General features: G+C 45.8%; 1 protein-coding gene across 2 annotated transcripts in view; it reads right to left on the reverse strand.

Annotated features, from left to right (window-relative positions):
* Nucleotides 1–19,400, reverse strand: part of LOC142560880 (uncharacterized) — a 48,864-nt gene that overhangs the window by 13,639 nt on the left and 15,825 nt on the right. The window contains exons 3-4 of one of the 2 annotated variants that reach the window (XM_075673292.1): nt 9,771–9,962; nt 5,231–5,302 (exon numbers count right to left, since the gene is read on the reverse strand). In XM_075673292.1, the coding sequence (XP_075529407.1) occupies nt 5,231–5,302; nt 9,771–9,962 (264 nt within the window). Of the gene's footprint in view, nt 1–5,230; nt 5,303–9,770; nt 9,966–19,400 lie in introns of both variants that reach the window. The other variant, XM_075673291.1, reaches the window with a different exon arrangement.

Consider the following 19,400-nt stretch of genomic DNA (forward strand, 5'->3'; position numbering starts at 1 on the left):
GTAGGCCTAGCCAGCTCACAAATGAGTGAAATCGTTACGGACTGCGGCCGCGCTCGGCGTGACACTGCAATGTTGCAGCGTGCGGATTTTTTGCAGAGGGAGATGAATGCTCAAAAAGTTCTTGCGTCAATGCCAGCAACAAAGTGGCTGTTGGATTTGCTCACTCGTGCCAACGGCGCTGCAGCCACGCCAGTCGACGCCGAGGCAGGCTTCGCTATCCTCAGTAGGACTCCGTGAACGCACTGATGCCGTTTGTCAAGTGCAAGGTGTGCGGTGGCAGCGTCACAGGAGGCAAAAGCGAACAGTAATCTGGCCTCGCCATAAAGATCGTTATCACATGCGCGTGTTGCGGCGATATCGCGGCGGCGTGGAGCTCGTCCCGCGTGAACGACAACCTTGCCGCGTGCGCGATGCAAGCCACCGGGAATCGGCGAAAGGTGCCAAATGATGTTTTTGCCGCATTTGGGTGGCCGTGGTCAGGGCAACTACTTTCCTGGTGGCTTTTAGCCACTTTCACTACAAAATAATGCAAAATTATTTCTGTACTTTTGATTAAAAGTGGATGTATTCCTTTTTTTTCTCGTGTTCGCGAAACACCGACTTTTGACTTGTTGCTGATTTGCTGCGGCGATATCTCTGCCTTCAAAGCAGATAGAGCCATAATTTTTGCTGTGGCTTGTAGCTGAGTGTGCAAAGTACACAATGGTAGGGTCAGATTTTGGAGTTTAAGCTTTAAAAATTTTCAATTCTGCTTTAGATCAGACAGTGGGGTAGCCACAATTCGAACAGTAAAGATTGAATTGCTATAAAATTGCTAATATTTGATTTATCAAAATAGTATTCCTACCATTGTGTTCCTTATGTTTTCTAGTACCCAGGCATGTGCCAATATGAATTTTGTAGCGCATTTCCCCCCCCCCTATTGTTTGTGCAAATTATGAAAAATGAATTTCATTTATCTTCAGAACTAAATGGCCTATTGGAAAAATAATTACATATTTGAAATCAGCACAAAAGTCTTAACAAGAATGGAAAGTTTCATGAATATTGATGGAAAACATCATGAACATTATTTGAAGAAGTGTCCCCCCTTAAGGGGAGATGAGGGTCTTAAAAAAAAGCTTATTTGTTATACCAATTTGATGAAAACTGGCATGCGTGTGCATCATTGAATGGACATCTCAAATCTACAAACAGATTTAAAATCTCATTTAGAAAGGAAGTAATGACAAAATCCCACATTGCAATTAGGTCATTTCTTACAGTTCATTATGGTAACCTAAAATTAAAAACTTTTCAGAACTATGTGGTTCTTCTTAAAGACTTACCCCACAGGCTTATGCCTATTAAATGTCAATACAGCTGTGTCATTGATCAGAAATAATTTTCAAACTTGGAAGGTACCGTATTGAAACGATTGTAAGTCCACTTTCTTTTAATATGAAAATCTGAAGTGGGGGGCGGGGGGTCAACATATAATCGAAACCAAAACATGGCACCGCCAAAAAAGCGAGACCCACGGGAGCTACAACATAGTTACAATTTTGTTTGCTCTATGGCCTTACCCATAGCTTTTCGCTATCCCACGCGTTTGTTCGCATTTCAGAAGGGTTTTTCAACATTTTGGAGAGTTTTACAGTGCGCGCAACACTTATAGGGGGTGTTGATAGTTGATGGAAGCGCCGCTGTTTCTATTCGCGGTGGCACCCTCAGAACGGCGGCGCTTGCGGGGAGTATCGGTAGTTCATGGAAGAGCAGACACCGCTCAGGGGTTTCTCTTTCCCTGTTGAAATGCATTGGTTTGACGCGTTCCTCTTGAGTGCCGGCTACGTGCTACTTCCATGTTTCCTCAGTCATGAGTGCTCCAGGTCCACTAATCGTTCGGCACTCGTTCACAGCAGCGTTGAAGAGGGCTGCCATTCTTTACGCGGAAGACTATTCGCTGCGCAGTAGACCGCAAGTTCGATGTTTCTGAACGGGTGGTGCGAGCGTGGCGACTGCAGCGAAGCGAAATTTTCACCTGTGACGGCAAGTGAGAAATTTCCCACGTGCCGAAGTCTGGACGCTTTCCGGAGCTGCAGGCTAAGCTTGCGGCGTACGTCGCTAAAATGCGTGATCGGTCCCTGCCAGTGATGTGCCATATGGTCATGAAACAAGCCCAGACCTCTACCTTTTAAGGACCTGCTTCGCCGTGAGTACGAGTGGCTGGCGGCAGAAGACCGCGAAATTACGCCAACTGGATTTGTCAAAAGAGCCTCCCTGACGGCTGTGTGTGGTTCGGTGCACTCAGCATGGTCTGCTGTTCCACAAGATGTCGTGGTGCGGTCGTTTGCCAAATGTGAAATTTTGCTGGACGGCGACGCACTGTGGGACCATAGCAACAACAACGATGGCAGCGCTAGTGAAGGTGAGTAGCCCAGTGACCATGTCAGCTAATAAATTTTCGTTATCGAATGTGCCCTTGGGTATGCTCTCTCCTTTATTTTCCTGTCACGCGATATGGGGGGGTCAACTTACATTCAAGTCGACTTACAATCATGTAAATACGGTGAGAATTAGCTCCGAGTAATTAGTGTACTTATCAAATAACTACAGTTGCATCAAGGTTATGAAAAAAAAAAAGCTTTAGCCTGTAGTTCAGTTGTTACTGAAAAGAATGATACTAAGTTTGTTTAAATTTGTTCATGGAAACTTCCTCAAAACTTTTGTAAGGTAGAGGCACTTCACAAAAAAAAAAAAAGAAAAAGAAACAAAGCTGAGAAAATAGTGTTCGAAGTTTCGAGAACATTTGCAATTTTATCTATTGAGCCTGTAAGAAAAATAAAAGGCTTTAGAATGAAGCTCTATTCTTGCTGAACGAAATAAAATTAGATTTATTAAAACTGGTTCAGTCAGACATGACCAAAACATGCGTACTGCAAAGGCACGTGACAAAAAAATGTGAGTCGCTTCACGGTGTTCAAACAAGAAGAAAGGGGGTTAACCGATTTTTATTCATCATTTCATAAGAAGCCAATAAAAGTGACACCAAGGACAACATCGGGGAAATTACTCGTGCTTAATAAATGAAATAAACAACAAATAATGGAAATGAAAGCATATGAAAAAACTTGCTGCAGGTGGGGAACGATTCCAGAACCTTCGCATTTCGTAAAGCATGAATACCCGGAAACGTAAATACAGTGAAACCTCGTTAAACCGTAGTTGGCCGGAGCTCGGGAAAGGTACGTACTAAACGGTAGTACTGTTTAACCAAATAGCATGAGATCGCCCACTTACCTGTCGAAAACGGAACTCAGAAAGTGCGATGAAAGGGGAAAAAACATGCAGTATTTATTCACTTCGCGCGACAAAAGCGTTATTTTCATTTGATGCCGCGGCGGCCTAGCACGCCGACGACAGCGGCCTCAAACTTACTGAAGCTGCGTGCCAGCTTTTCAGCCAGCCCCCTCTTCTCGGCAAACACTCGCATGGCAGATTCCTCGTTGGCGTTACGTATTCTCCGTGCACGCGCGCAGTAGTGCTGCAGAAGTCCCGGGGGCGCCTTTTTCATTACGGGTGCCGGAGTTTGGAATAATTTTCATTTGGAATAGAGTTACGTTATCGCGCCCCTATTGTCGTCGCGACGACTGCATTCGTGAGGCTGACGCAACGCGCAGCTTATGCCACTATCGGGCCTGAATCGCCCGTGCTATCGCTTTCCATGTCGTCCTCGTCACTGTCGCTAGTCGACACTTCGGCAACAACAGAGGCAACGATGGCGAATAGTCGAACCTCGTAGCCGACATATCTTCGCGGTCGCAGCAGCGCTGCCGAGCAACTTCTTCGCATTCCAAATGCCACACACTGTAGTCAACAGCAGATCCCTGTTGCGTGTCAGCGCCGACTTCTTAGTGTCACGTTTGATAGCACGGGCGATGTCTAATTTTTCTTCTATGCTGAGCACCCAGCGTCTTTTTTATCCAAGCTTCGTAACGACGCGAGTCCTCGCTTGCGCGACGCCATAACACTCTCTGGCACCGAGTCGAAATGATGTTGATGTTGATGTGGTTTCACGCGCAAACGCACAGGGCGCTTGGAGGCCGTTGTTCCGATCTCTGAGGCGTGTTGTTCTGCCGGGCCGCCCGATGGAGACGGCGCAGCGCCGTGTTTGCGCGACGAGAAGTTCAAACGCTACGTTTTAACCGATGCGTACGCAGTAAGCTGGTACGGTTTATGCAGATATGAAACACATTATGTTCAATGGCCGCTGAGTCGGGGATTTGACTTTACTACTTTTAAAACAAAACTACTGTATAAGCGGGTACGGTTTAACGAGGTTTTACTGTACCCAAGAAGGTTGATGGGGAAAAGGCACCACGGTAGCTCAATTGGTAGTGCATTAAACGTGAAATGCGCGATCGTTGCCGCGACAGAGGCGACGATAGCAGCAGCAGCAGTGACGACGAGATTGGCAGTGGCCCGCCTTTGACACCGACCCCGACGTTCACGCAAGGTGCACCCTTGCCAATAGAGTTGCTCACCGGCTTCATGCACGCTAAATTATAGCCGCCAGTGTTCGCGCAGCCGCTGGATGCGATGCACACCGCGGTTGTGAACCTGAAAATTCCTCAAAAGCAAGTGCAGATTTCTATTTCAGCGCACCTGATGCTTGACACGCTCCTTAGAGGTATAAATTAATGTTTGAATTTTCACAGCCTACTTTCTACAACGGCAATCGCCTCCAAACGTAGTACAAGGCAAGGCATTAGAGATTTTTTCAAGCCGCTCTAAGCCTCATATTTCCTTCTTTTTGGGGGGTACGGGGGTGAACGAGTCTCTTGGACCTTTTTATTTTTCGGACTATTTTTCTGGCACTGCGAGGAATTTTTTAACCTATTCTTTCGATTTTTCTTGAAAAGAAAAAGAAAGGAGCATGTTAGAATTGGGTAAACACAGTTGTCGATTTTCTACACTGAAAATAACACGAGGCCCGAGTAGACAGCATACAAATCCATGACATCACGGTGAACTGGTGCAGGATTTTCAAGGCAGTACTGCCATCCACCAGAAGACTAAAAAAGACTTCTGGCGTATCAAGCACGTTCTCGCAGTAAGAGCAACTGTTTTAGTATTGCGGAACAACGATTTACTAACACAGCTCAAATCATTTTTCTCTTCTGTCTCTCTTTTAAAGGTGTCCTTGTTCATTCTACCAATCAGGAATCTGCACGCAGCAGATGACACTCACTCCAAGTCATCGTTGACGGTTCCCCAGTTGTAGGACCCTTCACCACCTTTCTTGTCCACAGGCTTCACTCCACTGAAAACAGACAACATGCAGGTGCTATCAGCACACAAGCCAGCACATATATGTTAACGAAATTACCAAACCACATGCAAAGGCATCACAATGTAGCGCCGTAACAGCTATGCATGCTTTCTCTCCACATTTTCAGATCTTATAATGAAAAACGCTAAAGTCCCGAAGGAGCACAATGAATTATTTCTGCATTTCTTATTCAAGAAATTTGGTTCAAATATTGCCCGCAAAATTGCCTTATTTTATCCCACATTTTTGTTGTCAAATCAAAACTATTTAAGGGGGCACACTGGTTTTAGAGACAAAGAAATCGTGAAAAAACCTATTTTGGAAACGGTATTTCCGGCATTCCCAACTATTGTTTTATCACTCCCCCACATTTTTAGCATTCTAAATCAATGTTTTAGCCGTAATATCAATTTTTGGCACCAGTGTTGGTCAAATACGAGCCAAAGTTTCCGTAAAGTGCTTATTCCACAGCGTGTGACGGCCCCCGCAGTTGTTCAGTCGCGCCGACCCATACATCATCTGAAAGAGCAGTCCCTTTGTCTTCATTTTCCTGCCACCAGCGGCTCCATCCGCACATTTTGAGGCAATTCTGCCTCAAAAAGATGACCCTATGCATGCTGTAACTGGTCGACAAAGGCACGTGACCCTCAGCTGCCATGCCATTGGCTAGACTGGTGGTGTCTGCATCACTCCACGACCGCTGCGCACATGCCGTACGTGTAAATGAGGTTTCCCCACACTGACAGTGATGTCGACCTAGACTCCAGCGTTGGCTACGAAGTTCAAATTTAAAAGAAAAGGAAAGGAAGAGCAAGTCAGCGTACAACGTAGAGAAATGACACCATTTCCCGACGACATCTATAAGGCGCGTTTATAGTCCGTTATAGGCACGGGGGGCGAGCATCACTCGACATGGGACACTGAGTTCGCTGGCTGCACTAGGCTGTACCAGTGTGTCGAACTATTGGTCTGACGACAGACACTGTTTTCGCCAACGTGGCGTAACCTGTGCACCTGCTCACGCTACGTCAGCCTGTATATAGCCCGCCCGCTTCCGCAGTCGAGCGACGCCAGAGATACTGATGGCATGTTCGGCCCAGTACCCCGAAGTGCTGCTGACAACGGTCGCATTTCATCGACATTTCGGCACGATGCTACCATTCTGTAGTGGCGTATTGACAGTGAAGCTCAAGAAAAACTTCAAGCATTAGCGTCAACTCCTGCTACTGACCGAAACTCGGAACTACTAGATCGCGTTGACACTGCTGCCGGGACAAATGACATGCTGGCTACATCTGCCGAGCATGCATCTGCTGAAAACTTGTAGCGGGTGCTCAGAAACCATCACCGCAGTGACGCTAGCCGGACCACATTCCTGGCGGTTGCTAATGCAATAGCACTTCTGTATATATTCAAATATCTTGTGGTGTTCCGTTATAAAAAGCTCATTTTGTTTTTTCAAGTTTTCTCAGAATCTATTTTTTTTTTAGTTTTTTAAACTTGCAGAAGTGCCATCTCGGTCTTCAGAGCACATAGAACCATGATTTTAACAGCGGCATGTAGCTACATGTGTGTACTACACAATGCTAGGAGCAGATTTCTTTAATTTCGCTTTTGTAAATATTAAAATCTGGCTACTAAATGGACCACGTGATTGCTATGTCTGGATATCGAGCTTCAAATTGCCGTGAAATTCGTAATACCTGCAATATAAAAAAGTTGCCCTAAAGTTGTGTTGCTTACACTTTGTAGTATCCAGCCATATGTTTCTATGAACATTCTGGCTGATACACTTCTTACAGCTGTTCAGACAAACAACATTTGATTAATTTAGATTATATCTGGAACCACTCGGTCAACTTAAGAATTATATTTTTGAAATCTGCATGAAAAACTGTCTAGGTGACAATTTTCATTCAATTTAGTCAAAAAATAAAATGTTTCTAAACCCCTCTTCCCCCCTTAAAGGGAAGCTGAAACACTTTTCGAAAAAAATGAGTTCTCTGCGGCATTCTACAGTCTTGAGTCCCCTGAACACGAATATCTGGGTCAAAAAGGGCGGAAACAAACGCAAGGAGCTGTCTTTTTTTTTTTTTTTCATGAAAACGCGCACCAGCGCCTCAGGGCATCGCACGAACGCCGCTGTTGCCCGTGATTGGTCGGGGCCGCTGTGACGTCAATCGCGGCAATCGCCGGTCGGCGCCGCCGTTTCAGAGCGTAAGCAGGTAAGCATGCTGTTCTGTTCTGGCTTCATAGCTGCGTTGTAAGCATTATGGAACGTTCTCGCTGTCTCGGACAGCTTGTATTTTCGCCCTACATGTTCGAACCGACAGCCGATACGGAAAACGATGGCGGTAACGGCGGCAACGACTATGTTGAGTGTGCCAACAGCGAGAGCGATTTGTGCACCTTCTCGCGCGTTGGAAATCTTAGCTGGTACGCATGTCTTTTTTTTCTTCATGTAGCTGCACGTTCCAATGACGGGAGAAAAAATGCGCTAAAGTGTCACTGGGAACATGCTGCTGGAAGAATGCCGAAGCACTAACTTCTCATTAGATTGTAAACACGGGTGCAATTCCGCGATGTCAAGCACCTTGCCGCTGCTTGTCTAAAGTCCCGTGGTTTTTTTGAGTGTTGATACACGATCGCGAACATAAGTGCCGCGTTTCAAAGCACGCACATGCAGTGCTGCGAGGTACAGTCACGGAAGTTGCTTATCATACACATCCAGAGATGGCCAGAAGTATTATATGTGCGATATTCATACTATGGTTTGACGGCTTTGCGATTGTGGCTCGATCAAGAATCGGTATGCGTGCTCCATGCTAGTGTTGACAAAGATATTGGGCAGTTTTAGCACCGCCATGTGGTAAACATGATAACTGCAACCATACGTCGAATGTCACTAGGCAAGCCTATACTCCATCTCATACCTCAGGTGCAAGCAACGCTGTGGAAGCTACGCACAAAGTCCGGTCACCAAAATTCATTACTGCGCGCGTTTCCGTCTATGCTTCGCAGCGTGCCAGCGGCGTTTGCTCGCGCGAGCATGCACTTGAAGCTGCCGCGACGGGCAGCTTCACGAAAGAACAGTTTACGAAAATCGCAAAAGAAAAACGTGAGCGGCGGCGGCGGCAGATCTCTCGTAGCGTCGTTCAGTAAAGCGCAGGACGGAAAGAGGCATGCAAGCACATGCCAGCACGCCGGTCTGGCAGCTCGGTCCCCGCGAATGACGACACTCTCGCCGGTTCTCTCCTCTGGCAACCACCTCACCCGGACCTCCGGGAAGCGATGGGGGCGTGTCCGCAGGGGGGGGATTTAGAAAGCGATTTCCGCCCCTTATATTAACAAAACGAAGAAAAAAATTTCGGGACTGTAAATTATTAGGTCTCTTCTTCCCAATCCCAGCTATTCATGGAAATGGAAAACCGTTTGAGCTTCCCTTTAAGTGGGTTCAACTAGTATTACTACTAGATGGACAAGTGAAAAAAAAAAATTATCTTGCAGTTTCAGCATTACGTACAGAGTTCCTAGCTAAATGTCCTTGGCCAACACTGAAAACAAGGGAGCAAGCACCATTGGTTTCAACAGGAACAAAGGACGAAGAAGAGCTTTGGCACACAATGCTTTTCCTTGGAAGCATGGTCAGAGGAGACAGGCCAATGCAATACTTACTCCAGCTCCCGTGGTATCACCCAGGTAGGCGAATGCATCGCCCACCCACAGTTCACTCGTGACGAGAATGGTTTGTCCAAGTTCCAAACAAAGCCATGTGTGGCGCTTTGACTATTTTGACTGGCGGAGGGAAAATGCCCCAAGGAGGCGACCATAACTAAACAATGGAAACTCTCCTTCTGCCTCTACAGTTTCAAAAATAACTAAATGATGGGGTTCTACGGGCCAAAACGACGATCTCATTATGGGGCACACCGCAGCGGGGGACTCGAAAAATTTTGACCACCATGGGTTCTTAATAGTGCACCTAAATTTAAGTACATGGGTGTTTTCGCATTTCGGCCCCATCGAAATGCAGCCGCCATTGCTGTGTCTCTACAGTAGGAATTTCCCAAGCGGTTTTCCTTCTCAGCCTTCTCCCATAAGCAAAACCAAAGGACGTACCACAGTACTATTATTTTTTTCCTTTCCTGCGCCTTTGCACTTCCCACATAGTACGGCTAGTCATGGTGGGCGACACAGTACAAGCTGCGAAGAGGCACTTGTGCGTGTGAACGTGACTCCTTCTGGGAGCAGGTGTCCTCGAGAGAAGAAGCGCAGAGTTGTTTGGTTTGAAACGAGCTGTTTTTGAGGTGTGTGGTGCTATAATACTTTGCAGTCACATAGTCAGCACGTCATGTGTACGCCACGCTTGTTTGGTAAAAATGGCAAAACCTGCTATTTTTTAAAAGCTGGAAGAATGAGCAAGGACACATTTGGCCAAGCAGTAAGCTTTTCCACTCACCTGCGATCGCTGCCACTCTGCCGTTCGAATTCCCGCTTGCCACGCCCGTCGTAGCCTCCCCGACCGCCAAAGCCACCACCCCGGCCTCCCTCGGGTGCGAATCCACCGCGGCCGCGGCGGGGAAATCCGCCCCGACCTCCAAGGCCACCGCCCCCACGGCCACCTCTCCTAATTTCACCATCGCCACGGTCCCTGCTAAGAGAGAAAAATGCAGAAATCAGCACCCCTTGCAACTTCTAATAAACTGAAACATCACTACCATTTTGACTCAACTACACATAACTCAAATAGTGATCTTTCTACTCATGAAATGGCTCGCCTCCACAATGTTTGCCATCACAACAATATATTTGTGGTACTGACTTTCGTCACCATTTCACCCACCCACCAACTCTCATAAAATTGACCACCTACAAGAGGTTGATGTCCCTCGCTGTAATATGGCAACATCCTCACGTGCTTTCCATCCGAAAACCTCATTAACATGGAGTTGTGTCCCATAGCCAGTCAATCACAGCCCCCTTCAAATCTTGTTATACTGAACGTATTACACTGCTTGACTGCTTCATGATACTGTACTGATCAACATGTATTGCCTTAGTTATGTTTGTGCTTTTTATCTTGTGCATGTTGCACAAGTTCTTTATTTGTACGTTTTTATTATTTGCCTCACTTCTGTAATGCATAAACACCAAGGGTACAAACAAACTGGTAAGCCATTTCAGCAAGAGCTCAATTCAGCCCTCATTATCATGGCTAGTGTGGACTGAAGAATGTTTCACAGGGGATGTGGCTTTCCAAATCAATTTCCTTATTTCTTTATGGATTTTGATGGAAATTGGCAAGTGTTATAGGTATGCTGCGACGTTACCCTAAAGATCTCAAAATTATCTGTTTTTTTTTTATTTACATGTTTTTTTCAAATTGGGCTTGTCCCAAGCCTTGCCAGATGCTATAGAAGACTCGTTCAAAGCACTATGCATTCCAAAATGAATGGTTGAGGACATGACATTTTAACTGCCGTATTCGCAAATAAAACATACTTATGACTAAAGTACTTTTACATGCCCCCCTTTTTGTTATCGAAGCGAGTGCATCGTGCAGATTACATTTAAACGCGAGTACCGGTATAGGCTCCATGTCAGAATCGGGTGGCAAAGTCTTCAGATTCATTTGTGAGCTGAAGTTCCCGCGTATATATACATATGCGTACATGACAGTGCAGCTCATCTACTCTTGACGACTTGGCCTTTTGACCCAGCACAACATAGAAGTACCCTGTGTCTCGTCACCTTTCGGGTGAGAGAAGTGAGCAATTCCACCATTATTTTCCCCTTCTCATTCTAAGGGGGGACACGACAATTGAAGTAGTCAAATTGTCAAAATTCTTCATTTTCTGATTTACTTTTTTTCACAATCCATGGACCTTTATTTCCTCGTGGTGAAATGTACGAAAATATGCGGTAGAAGTCGAGAAAACAGCACTTTCCTAGAGCACTATCATCAAAAGCTGAAAAAATGGGGCTTCGGGTGGCCCCGTCGCACCGCAGATCGCCCAGCTATTCATTGACAAAGCGCCGCCATCTTAGTGTCACTGTAAAGAGGAGAGATCGGAGCTAAAGATAGCTGGAGCAATGCATTTCTCCACACAACAATAGAGCAGCAAAGGCAAGCGAAAAAAGGCAAATGCGGCATTGCAATTGGGCACAGCAGTCACCTGGGGCACAGGGAACTCTTATTGGCTGCGGTAGATTTGAATTGCTGACAAACCTTTCTCGCGCGCATTTGCGCAGCAGCGAGCTGCGCATTCAGATCAAGGTGATTGGCGATCGTGGCAGCTTACACACCTTTTCTGTGACGAGTCCCAAAAAGATCAAGTTATGGACGGCCCGCGTGAACGGAAGACCACAACACGCGTGCAAAAGAGGGAGAAAACTACTCGTCGAAGCAGATGCCGCCGAGTTTGTTGACGAGGCACGACCGGCGCACGTGGGTGACTGGGAAAGCGCGTCTGTGTGCGGTGCTGACGACGCGACCATGGCCTATGGTGACGGCGCATCCGTGAGTGATGGTGAAGGCACGACGTCCGCGTGTGGTCATGACAGCTGCGCGACATCAGCGGAGCAGAAGCTTTCACGTCAAATATTCAACTGCGGATTTCAGCTCCAATTCTCACTAATAAAGAGGTTGTACAAGAGACAAGAATGGACGTTTTGAATGCGCCGTCATCTGCCTCTGCATGACAGATGGATGCACGATCATCAAAAAGGCAACTAAGGTGCACGAAACTACTGCAAGAACGCAAAAAACTACATCGAAATGTAAAAGAAATGTGTCCTCAAAGGCAGAGGACTACATCCCAGGCGGGTTTTACGTGCTCAAAGTAAAGATTTAAATGTTTACAACCCATGAAATTTTGAGCCCCGTTTCCTTAGCTTTCATTTTTTGTGTAGTTGCTTTCAGTCATCTCAGTGCCATTTCGCAGCGAATGAAGACAAAAAGAAACAAAAATTAAATTATGGGGTTTTACGTGCCAAAACCACTTTCTGATTATGAGGCACGCCGTAGTGGAGGACTCCGGAAATTTAGACCACCCGGCGTGCTTTAACGTGCACCTAAATCTAAGTACAAGGGTGTTTTCGCATTAATGAAAATCATTCGTCTTTGGCACTTAGATGCTAAAACACTGACGAGTGCAATGAAGCTGTCCATTTTTAACTGCACCTCATAAAACTTTTACAACGGAAGTACTGGAGGTATAATGGAAGTAATGAAATAAAAAAAAATGAAATAAATAAATAAATAAGCTTTTGCAAAGTTGTTAAAAGGAACGTTAAAGAAACATTTTTATGCTCATTTCGGCATTTAAGAAATCAACCAATAGCTTTGTTGCACAGAACGGGCCTTTGTGAGCATGTGAATGTGAAAATCTTGGCTAACTTGTGTGTAATTTTGGTGTCAATTGCTGTAACTCAAACTATAATAGCACAAAAATAATTTCGTAACAAATCGCACCTGCATACCCAATTTCGCCAATTTATTCCCACATATATAAAAAAAAAATTCTCATTGCCACGTTCCCCTTAAGTTCAGTCCGAGCTCATCAAAATGCCTGTGTAATTTACCTAACCAAATTCACGGCCACCTGCGCACGTGAGATTCTGGAACTACGAGGTAAGAACCATTTAGAAATCATTTCATATTGAGTTACCCGTCGCGATCACCAAAACACACCGCAAATAAATCAAGCAAGTTTGTAGGCACGTAAGATTTTCTGGACCGAATTTCTCCGCGATAAGACAGCCTCACAGCCTGCAGGGTTATCTGATTGAGCTAACTTGTATGCACAGTTGTCGTAGTCACAAGTTCAAATCCTTTCTTTTTTTAATTCTAAATGTGGTTATCTGTTATTCACCGTCTCCAGTACTCAAACATCTCCAGGCTTGAAGTGATGCCTGACATCAGCTAAAACACCAAGAACCAGTCAAATACTAATCAAATTAGGAAGGCCCACTAAGCTTCAACAAGACTCTCCCTCACCAGAACAAGAATTGGCCTCCCTAGTGCAGTATTCGGCCACTACCTCTCATGACTCCTACAATTAACCCATGACCCTCAATCCCCAGCAGCTGCGGAGCACCTGACCAAGGCAGTGGTAAGACCTGTAACACAGCCGAGGGTGGCAAGAATCTCTGGGTCCGGAGAGGCCGCCAATGGAAACTGACTCTTGCAAATGTTCAACACCCGAACCTTCTCGAGTGAGGCTAGCTTAGCATGGCTCTATGAGGAACTATCAGGCATTGTTTGGAATATCATTGGCCTTAGTGAGGTTAGAAGAACTGATGAGGCTTATACATTGCTGACTAACGGCCACATGCTCTGCTATAAAGGACTCCCAGATAGCAAGTTATACGGTAGGATTCCTAATGCACAAGGACACAGCGAGCAACATTGACAAATTCTACAGCATTAATGAGAGGGTAGCAGTAGTCGCAATAAAACTTAATAGGTATAGATTAAAGGTGGTACAAGCCTACGCTCCAACCTCCAGTCATGATGATGATGAAGTAGATCAGTTTCATGAAGACTTGGAATTAGCCATGAGAAAAGCACAAACTCAGTATACTGTACTAATGGGCAACTTCAATGCAAAAGTGGGGAAAAAGCAGGCTCGTGAACAAGCAATTGGCAATTACGGCATCGGCTATGGAAACACTAGAGAAGAGATGCTGATAGAATTAGCGGAAGGGAATAAGCTACGAATAATGAACACCTTCAGGAAGCGGAACAAAAAGTTGACCTAGAAAAGCAAAGTACAGTGATCATAGATTGGTGAGGGCTAGGATTCACCTCAAATTGAGGAGAGGAAGGGTAAAATTGGTCAAGAAGAAACAGGCCAACCTAGGCACCAGTAAGGGTAAAAGCAGACCAATTCAGTTTGGCACTTTCAAACAAATTTGCAGCCTTAGAACAGAGATGAAGATGACAGAGGCAATGAATGAAACCATAACTAGGCTGGCTTCAGAAGCAGCAATTGAAGTGGGAGGTAAAGCCCCAAGGCAACCAGTAGGTAAGCTCTCCCAAGTAACAAAGGACCTTATAAATAAACGACAAAGAATGAAAGCGTCCAACTCAAGAGATCAGACAGAATAAGCGGAACTCAAAAGTAATCAACAAGGAGAAAATAAGGGATATTCAAAATTACAATGTGAGAAATACTAAGGAATCAGTAAATGGCCACAGCCTGAAATCAGTGAGAAGGAAACTAGACATCGGACAAACCAAGCTGTATGCACAGAAAGGTAGGGTAATATCAGCAATCTTGAAGATATAGTAAAAGCCGCAGTAGAATTCTATACTAATCTGCACAGTACCCAGAGAACTGGAAGAATGCCAACATAATACTAATCCATAAAAAGGGAGAAGTTGAAGCACTGAAAAATTATAGGCCCATTACCTTACTTCTAATATTATATAAAATATTCACAAAGATAATCTCCAATAGAATAAGAGCAACACTGGACTTTAGCCAACCAAGAGAACAAGCAGGTTTCAGGAAGGGATACTCTACAATGGATCACATCCATGTCATTAATCTGGTAATCGAGAAATCTGCATAGAACAATCAACCTCTCCACATGGCTTTCATAGATCATGGAAAGGCATTCAATTCAGTCAAGATACCAGCAGTCAGAGGCATTACGTAAGCAAGGAGTACTGGACGCTTACGTAAATATCTTGTAAAGTATCAACAGAGGTTCCACAGCTACCTTAATTCTCATGAAGAGAAGTGGGAAGATACCTATAATGAAAGGGGTCAGACAAGGGGACATCTCTCCAATGATATTCACTACGTGCTTGGAAGAAGTACTTAAGCTACTTAAACTAAGCAGCAAGGTCGAATATCTCGGCAACCTTTGATTTGCAGACGACATTGTCCTGTTCGGTAACACTGGGGACGAGTTACAACAAATGATTGAGGAGCTTAAAGAGTAAGAGTGGAGTTGACGATTAATATGCAGAACACAAAGATAAGATACTGATCAACAGCCGGGCAAGGGATGGCCAGTCAGCCTCTAGAGTCTGAAAGAATATGTTTACCTAAATTGATTACTCACAGGGGACCCTGATCATGAGAAGGATATTTATAGAAGAATAAAAATAGTTAGGAGTGCATTCAGCAGACTGTCAGATCCTGACTGTGCTGACATATGGCACAGAAACTTGGAGACTGACAAAGAAGCTCAAAAACAAGTGAAGGACTGCACAAAGAGCGTTGGAACGAAGAATGTTAGGCATAACATTAAGAGAGAGCGCTGTGGATCAGAGAGCAAACAGGCATAGCAGATATTCTAATTGGCATTAAGAACTGAAGCTGGGTAGGCCATGTGACGAGTAGGTTAGATAACCGATAGACCATTAGGGTTACAGAATGGGTGTTAAGGTACATGCAGTTGAGGACGGCAAAATATTAAGTGGGGTGACGAAATTAAATTCGCAGGTGCTAGTTGAAATCCGTTAGTGCAGGACAGCGGTAATTGGAAATCACAGGGAGAGGCTTTCGTCCTGCAGTGGACTTAAGCGAGGATCAACTCTGGAAAAACGACCCAAAAATCACTTTTTAGAAAGTTGCAGATTTCAAATCTTTGACCCCTTTTCTATAATTTTTTCAAGTATTTCCGCTGAAAATGACTGCTAAGTACCATAAATAAATATATACATAAGGCAATACAGCAAAAATTTTGTGAAAATCGGTGGAAAAGTCGCGGTTGTCGAGCGTCCCTAGCTCCAGAACGGCAGTATGCGGCGCTGCCATGCTGGTACCGTTGAAGAGCACACTTCGCCTTTTGACTCCTCTCTTTCATTTCCTGATAGAGAGAAGAGCGAGCATAGAGCATAAAAAAAAGTGAAGGTCGTGGAGTTGCTCCGTCACGTGCGTTCTATGAGGCGCCCCATTGGCCGAGCCTGGAAGAGAGCTGCTGCGGCTTCTGCTTCTCCCGTTTCTTCGCGCGCTGGCCGCTCCCCCTTTGTATACGTGTTGGATACTCGAGGTAAACTGCTGCTTCATCGCTGTATTCGGATTTGAGTTTTTTATTTCATTTTCTGGTTTCGAGCATGACAGGGCGGACGTGGACAACGAAATTCACTACCAAGCACCACTTCGGCAGCCGCAAGCGCAAGCCACCGAACATCCGAAGGATAAGTAGGCCTAGCAGAGATGTGTCTGCGCACGAGCTTGCAAGGGAGACTGTCGACGCATTGCCGGGCAGTTACAGCCTGGTCTTCCAGTGGTGAAGATACCGAACTGAGAACGACCTTTTCTGATGCTTTCGGGCCTTCGAAGTCCCATAAATGTTCCGCGACGTACCCCTATTGTGCCACCGCCGTCACCGAGATGGATGACGAAAGTGCGGTCAAAGCGCGTGCGTCTGCCGGCCATGAAGACGAACCATGCATCAGCAACGGCCGCACCATAGTCGCATCTTGAGCCACAATTCATCATTTCGGAGGAGTTGAATATGACCGCTGCCACTGTCCGTGCGTCACTTGGTTCTGTGCCGGCAACCGAACGGAAGATAGGGTTGACGGCTGGAGGAGCATGCTCAGTGGCGACAGACTCAAGTGAGTTTTTGCTTGTGCAAGTTGCTGCAGTGAATGCACTTTTCAGCAAAACACCGTGCCATCAGTGCTTCCAGCCGGGGATAGCGTTAAAGCCGGAAACCAGGCTTGGCCTTGCCGTGAAGATGGTTTTACGTTGCTCAGCATGTGGTGCTTCGGAAACACAGTGGTCGTCACCAAGAGAAGAAAGCCGGGCCTTTGAGGCGAACCTGAGGTCCATGCAAGCAATCAAGAGCACAGGGAAGGGTGCCACTGCCCTTACAGACTTTTGGTCTGTGATGAATGTTTCGTACAGGGGGCTTCATCAGAAGACATTTCAGGGGCACCTGAAAGCTAAGTTCGGGCCTGCTTCAAGCAAATCTGCAACAAACATGTGCACTGATGCTGTTGCAGCTGTGAAAAGAGTCTACACCGAAATAGACCCAACATTCCATAAGAACATCACAGTCATTTATGATGGCACGTGGATGACCCGGGGTCACAGCAGCCACATTGGTGTAGGGGCTGTGATTGAATTTTAGTGGCTTGGTGCTGGACTTCGTAGTCCTCTCGAACTACTGTCATGGGTGCATGTTGGGGCCAAAGCCAGGTGACAGTGACTATAACGTGTGGAGGCAGGCGCATCAATGTCAGAAGAACACTGACGTGAAATCCGGCAGGATGGAGATGGAGGCAGCACTTGATCTCTTTCGTCGCTCCTTGACAAAGAACGATCTGCGTTACACCAACACTGTGTGCGATGGGGACAGCCGGACGTACTTGGCGCTTTGTGAGGACCAAACCTACGGGTGTATCCAGTTCTCTGAAGAGGACTGTGTAAATCACGTCGAGAAAAGGATGGGGACCAACTTGCGCACTTTGGTCACTAAGAGCAGTAGAGACCAACCACTTGGTGGTCAAGGGCGCCTGACACAAGACCTCATAAAGAGGCTGACCAGCTACTACGGAATAGCCTTGAGAGGGAGCGAGGATGTGAAGGGCATGGAGATAGCAGTCAGGGCAACATTTCATCACGTCACCTCTACAGATGAAGAACCGCACCACGAGCTCTGTCCTGCGGGCCCGACAAGTTGGTGTAGGCATCGAGCAGCAGAAGCAAAAGAGGAACCACAGCCTGCTCACAAGTGCAGGTTGAAACTGCATGTAGCTGAGGCCATGTTGCCAGTTTTCCAGTGTCTCTCTGAGCCTCAGTTGCTGGAATGTTGTAAAGGAAAAAAAACTCGAAACGCAGCAGGAAGCCTGCACTCCGTGATTTGGTCAATCATGCCAAAAGATAAAAATGCTTTCCCGATTGCTGTAGAGACAGCTGTGAGTGAGGCAGTGTGTCGCCTTAACACCCTTCGAGCTTACACGGAGTTTTGCACCTCGCTTGGCGTAAAACCTGCAGGACATGGACTCCGTCGAGCGGCTGAGAAAGATGCCTTGTACAAGAAGAGGGCACAGAAAGCCCATGAAGGAAAGCATAAAACATTCAAGAAGCCAAGAGATCAACCTGACACCTGCAACTACAAGACCGGTGGTTTGTAGTCGAATAAACGTGGCCCAAAACTTCGAACACCTTTCAAAACTTTTTTTCTACCACCAAGGTCAACTTGCAAAGCCAATATCTGAGCCACCGTTATGAATATTTTTACAACATTTGTTTTGTTATGCTCATTGTGCATCACTGCACACAGTGACATGTTTTGTTTTCAAAATAGTTGCTTCAATAATTTATCAACATTTATCGTCGTTGTTGCCCCTTGCTCCGTCCGCCTCAACATGAGCTTGCGAGCTGCTCATCGCCTTTGCGCTATCTTTTAGATTATTTTGTCAGCTTTCTCTCTCTTTTTTTCGCTAGTGCTTTGCCACACACGATGCCGGCAAAGCCCAAGACAGTGCAGATGTTAGGTGCGCGGGAGCGTGATATGTGCCTTGTACGAGCATCGAACTTCCTATCTTTCGTAGCGAGTGCCGACTTCGTCGACGCTTTTCAGCGGTGGAACTGTGCTGTCGGCTGTCGCCAGTCGAAAATCCGACACATTGACTGAGCCTGGAGCCGCAAGAGTTAAAAAAGCCGCACGAGATAAAAAAAAACGTGTTCAACTTTAAGGCCCGTTTTCTCGGAATGTATTTTTTTCGCTAGTACTGGGGTGCTGGGGAAGGCGATATCTCAAGAACCGCTCTTCAGATTTGTATGCCATTTTTTTTTATTCTGTTCCTGAATGACTTTGCCAGGGGGTAACAGGCTTCTTTTTGAAAGCTGGTGCAGTTAATTTATAATAAGCAATTAATTTTTGATGAATGTGGTCATTACTAACTACATCAAATTCAAAGTTGTCTTAAAATTTTTTGGTGGGGAAATTAAAGAAAATGGCTCTTTAGCCCCCTGGGGTATCTATCAAGGGATCGTCACAGTGAATTTCAGCTTCCTACGATGTCCTGGCATTTCTCCAGGCTCTTCCTAAGGCATATATACATGAATCACCTAGTTAGACCTCAATAACTCTGGAACTAATAAACACATCTTCA

This window comes from Dermacentor variabilis, chromosome 10, assembly GCF_050947875.1.
Source record: "Dermacentor variabilis isolate Ectoservices chromosome 10, ASM5094787v1, whole genome shotgun sequence".
Taxonomy (NCBI): Eukaryota; Metazoa; Arthropoda; class Arachnida; order Ixodida; family Ixodidae; genus Dermacentor; species Dermacentor variabilis.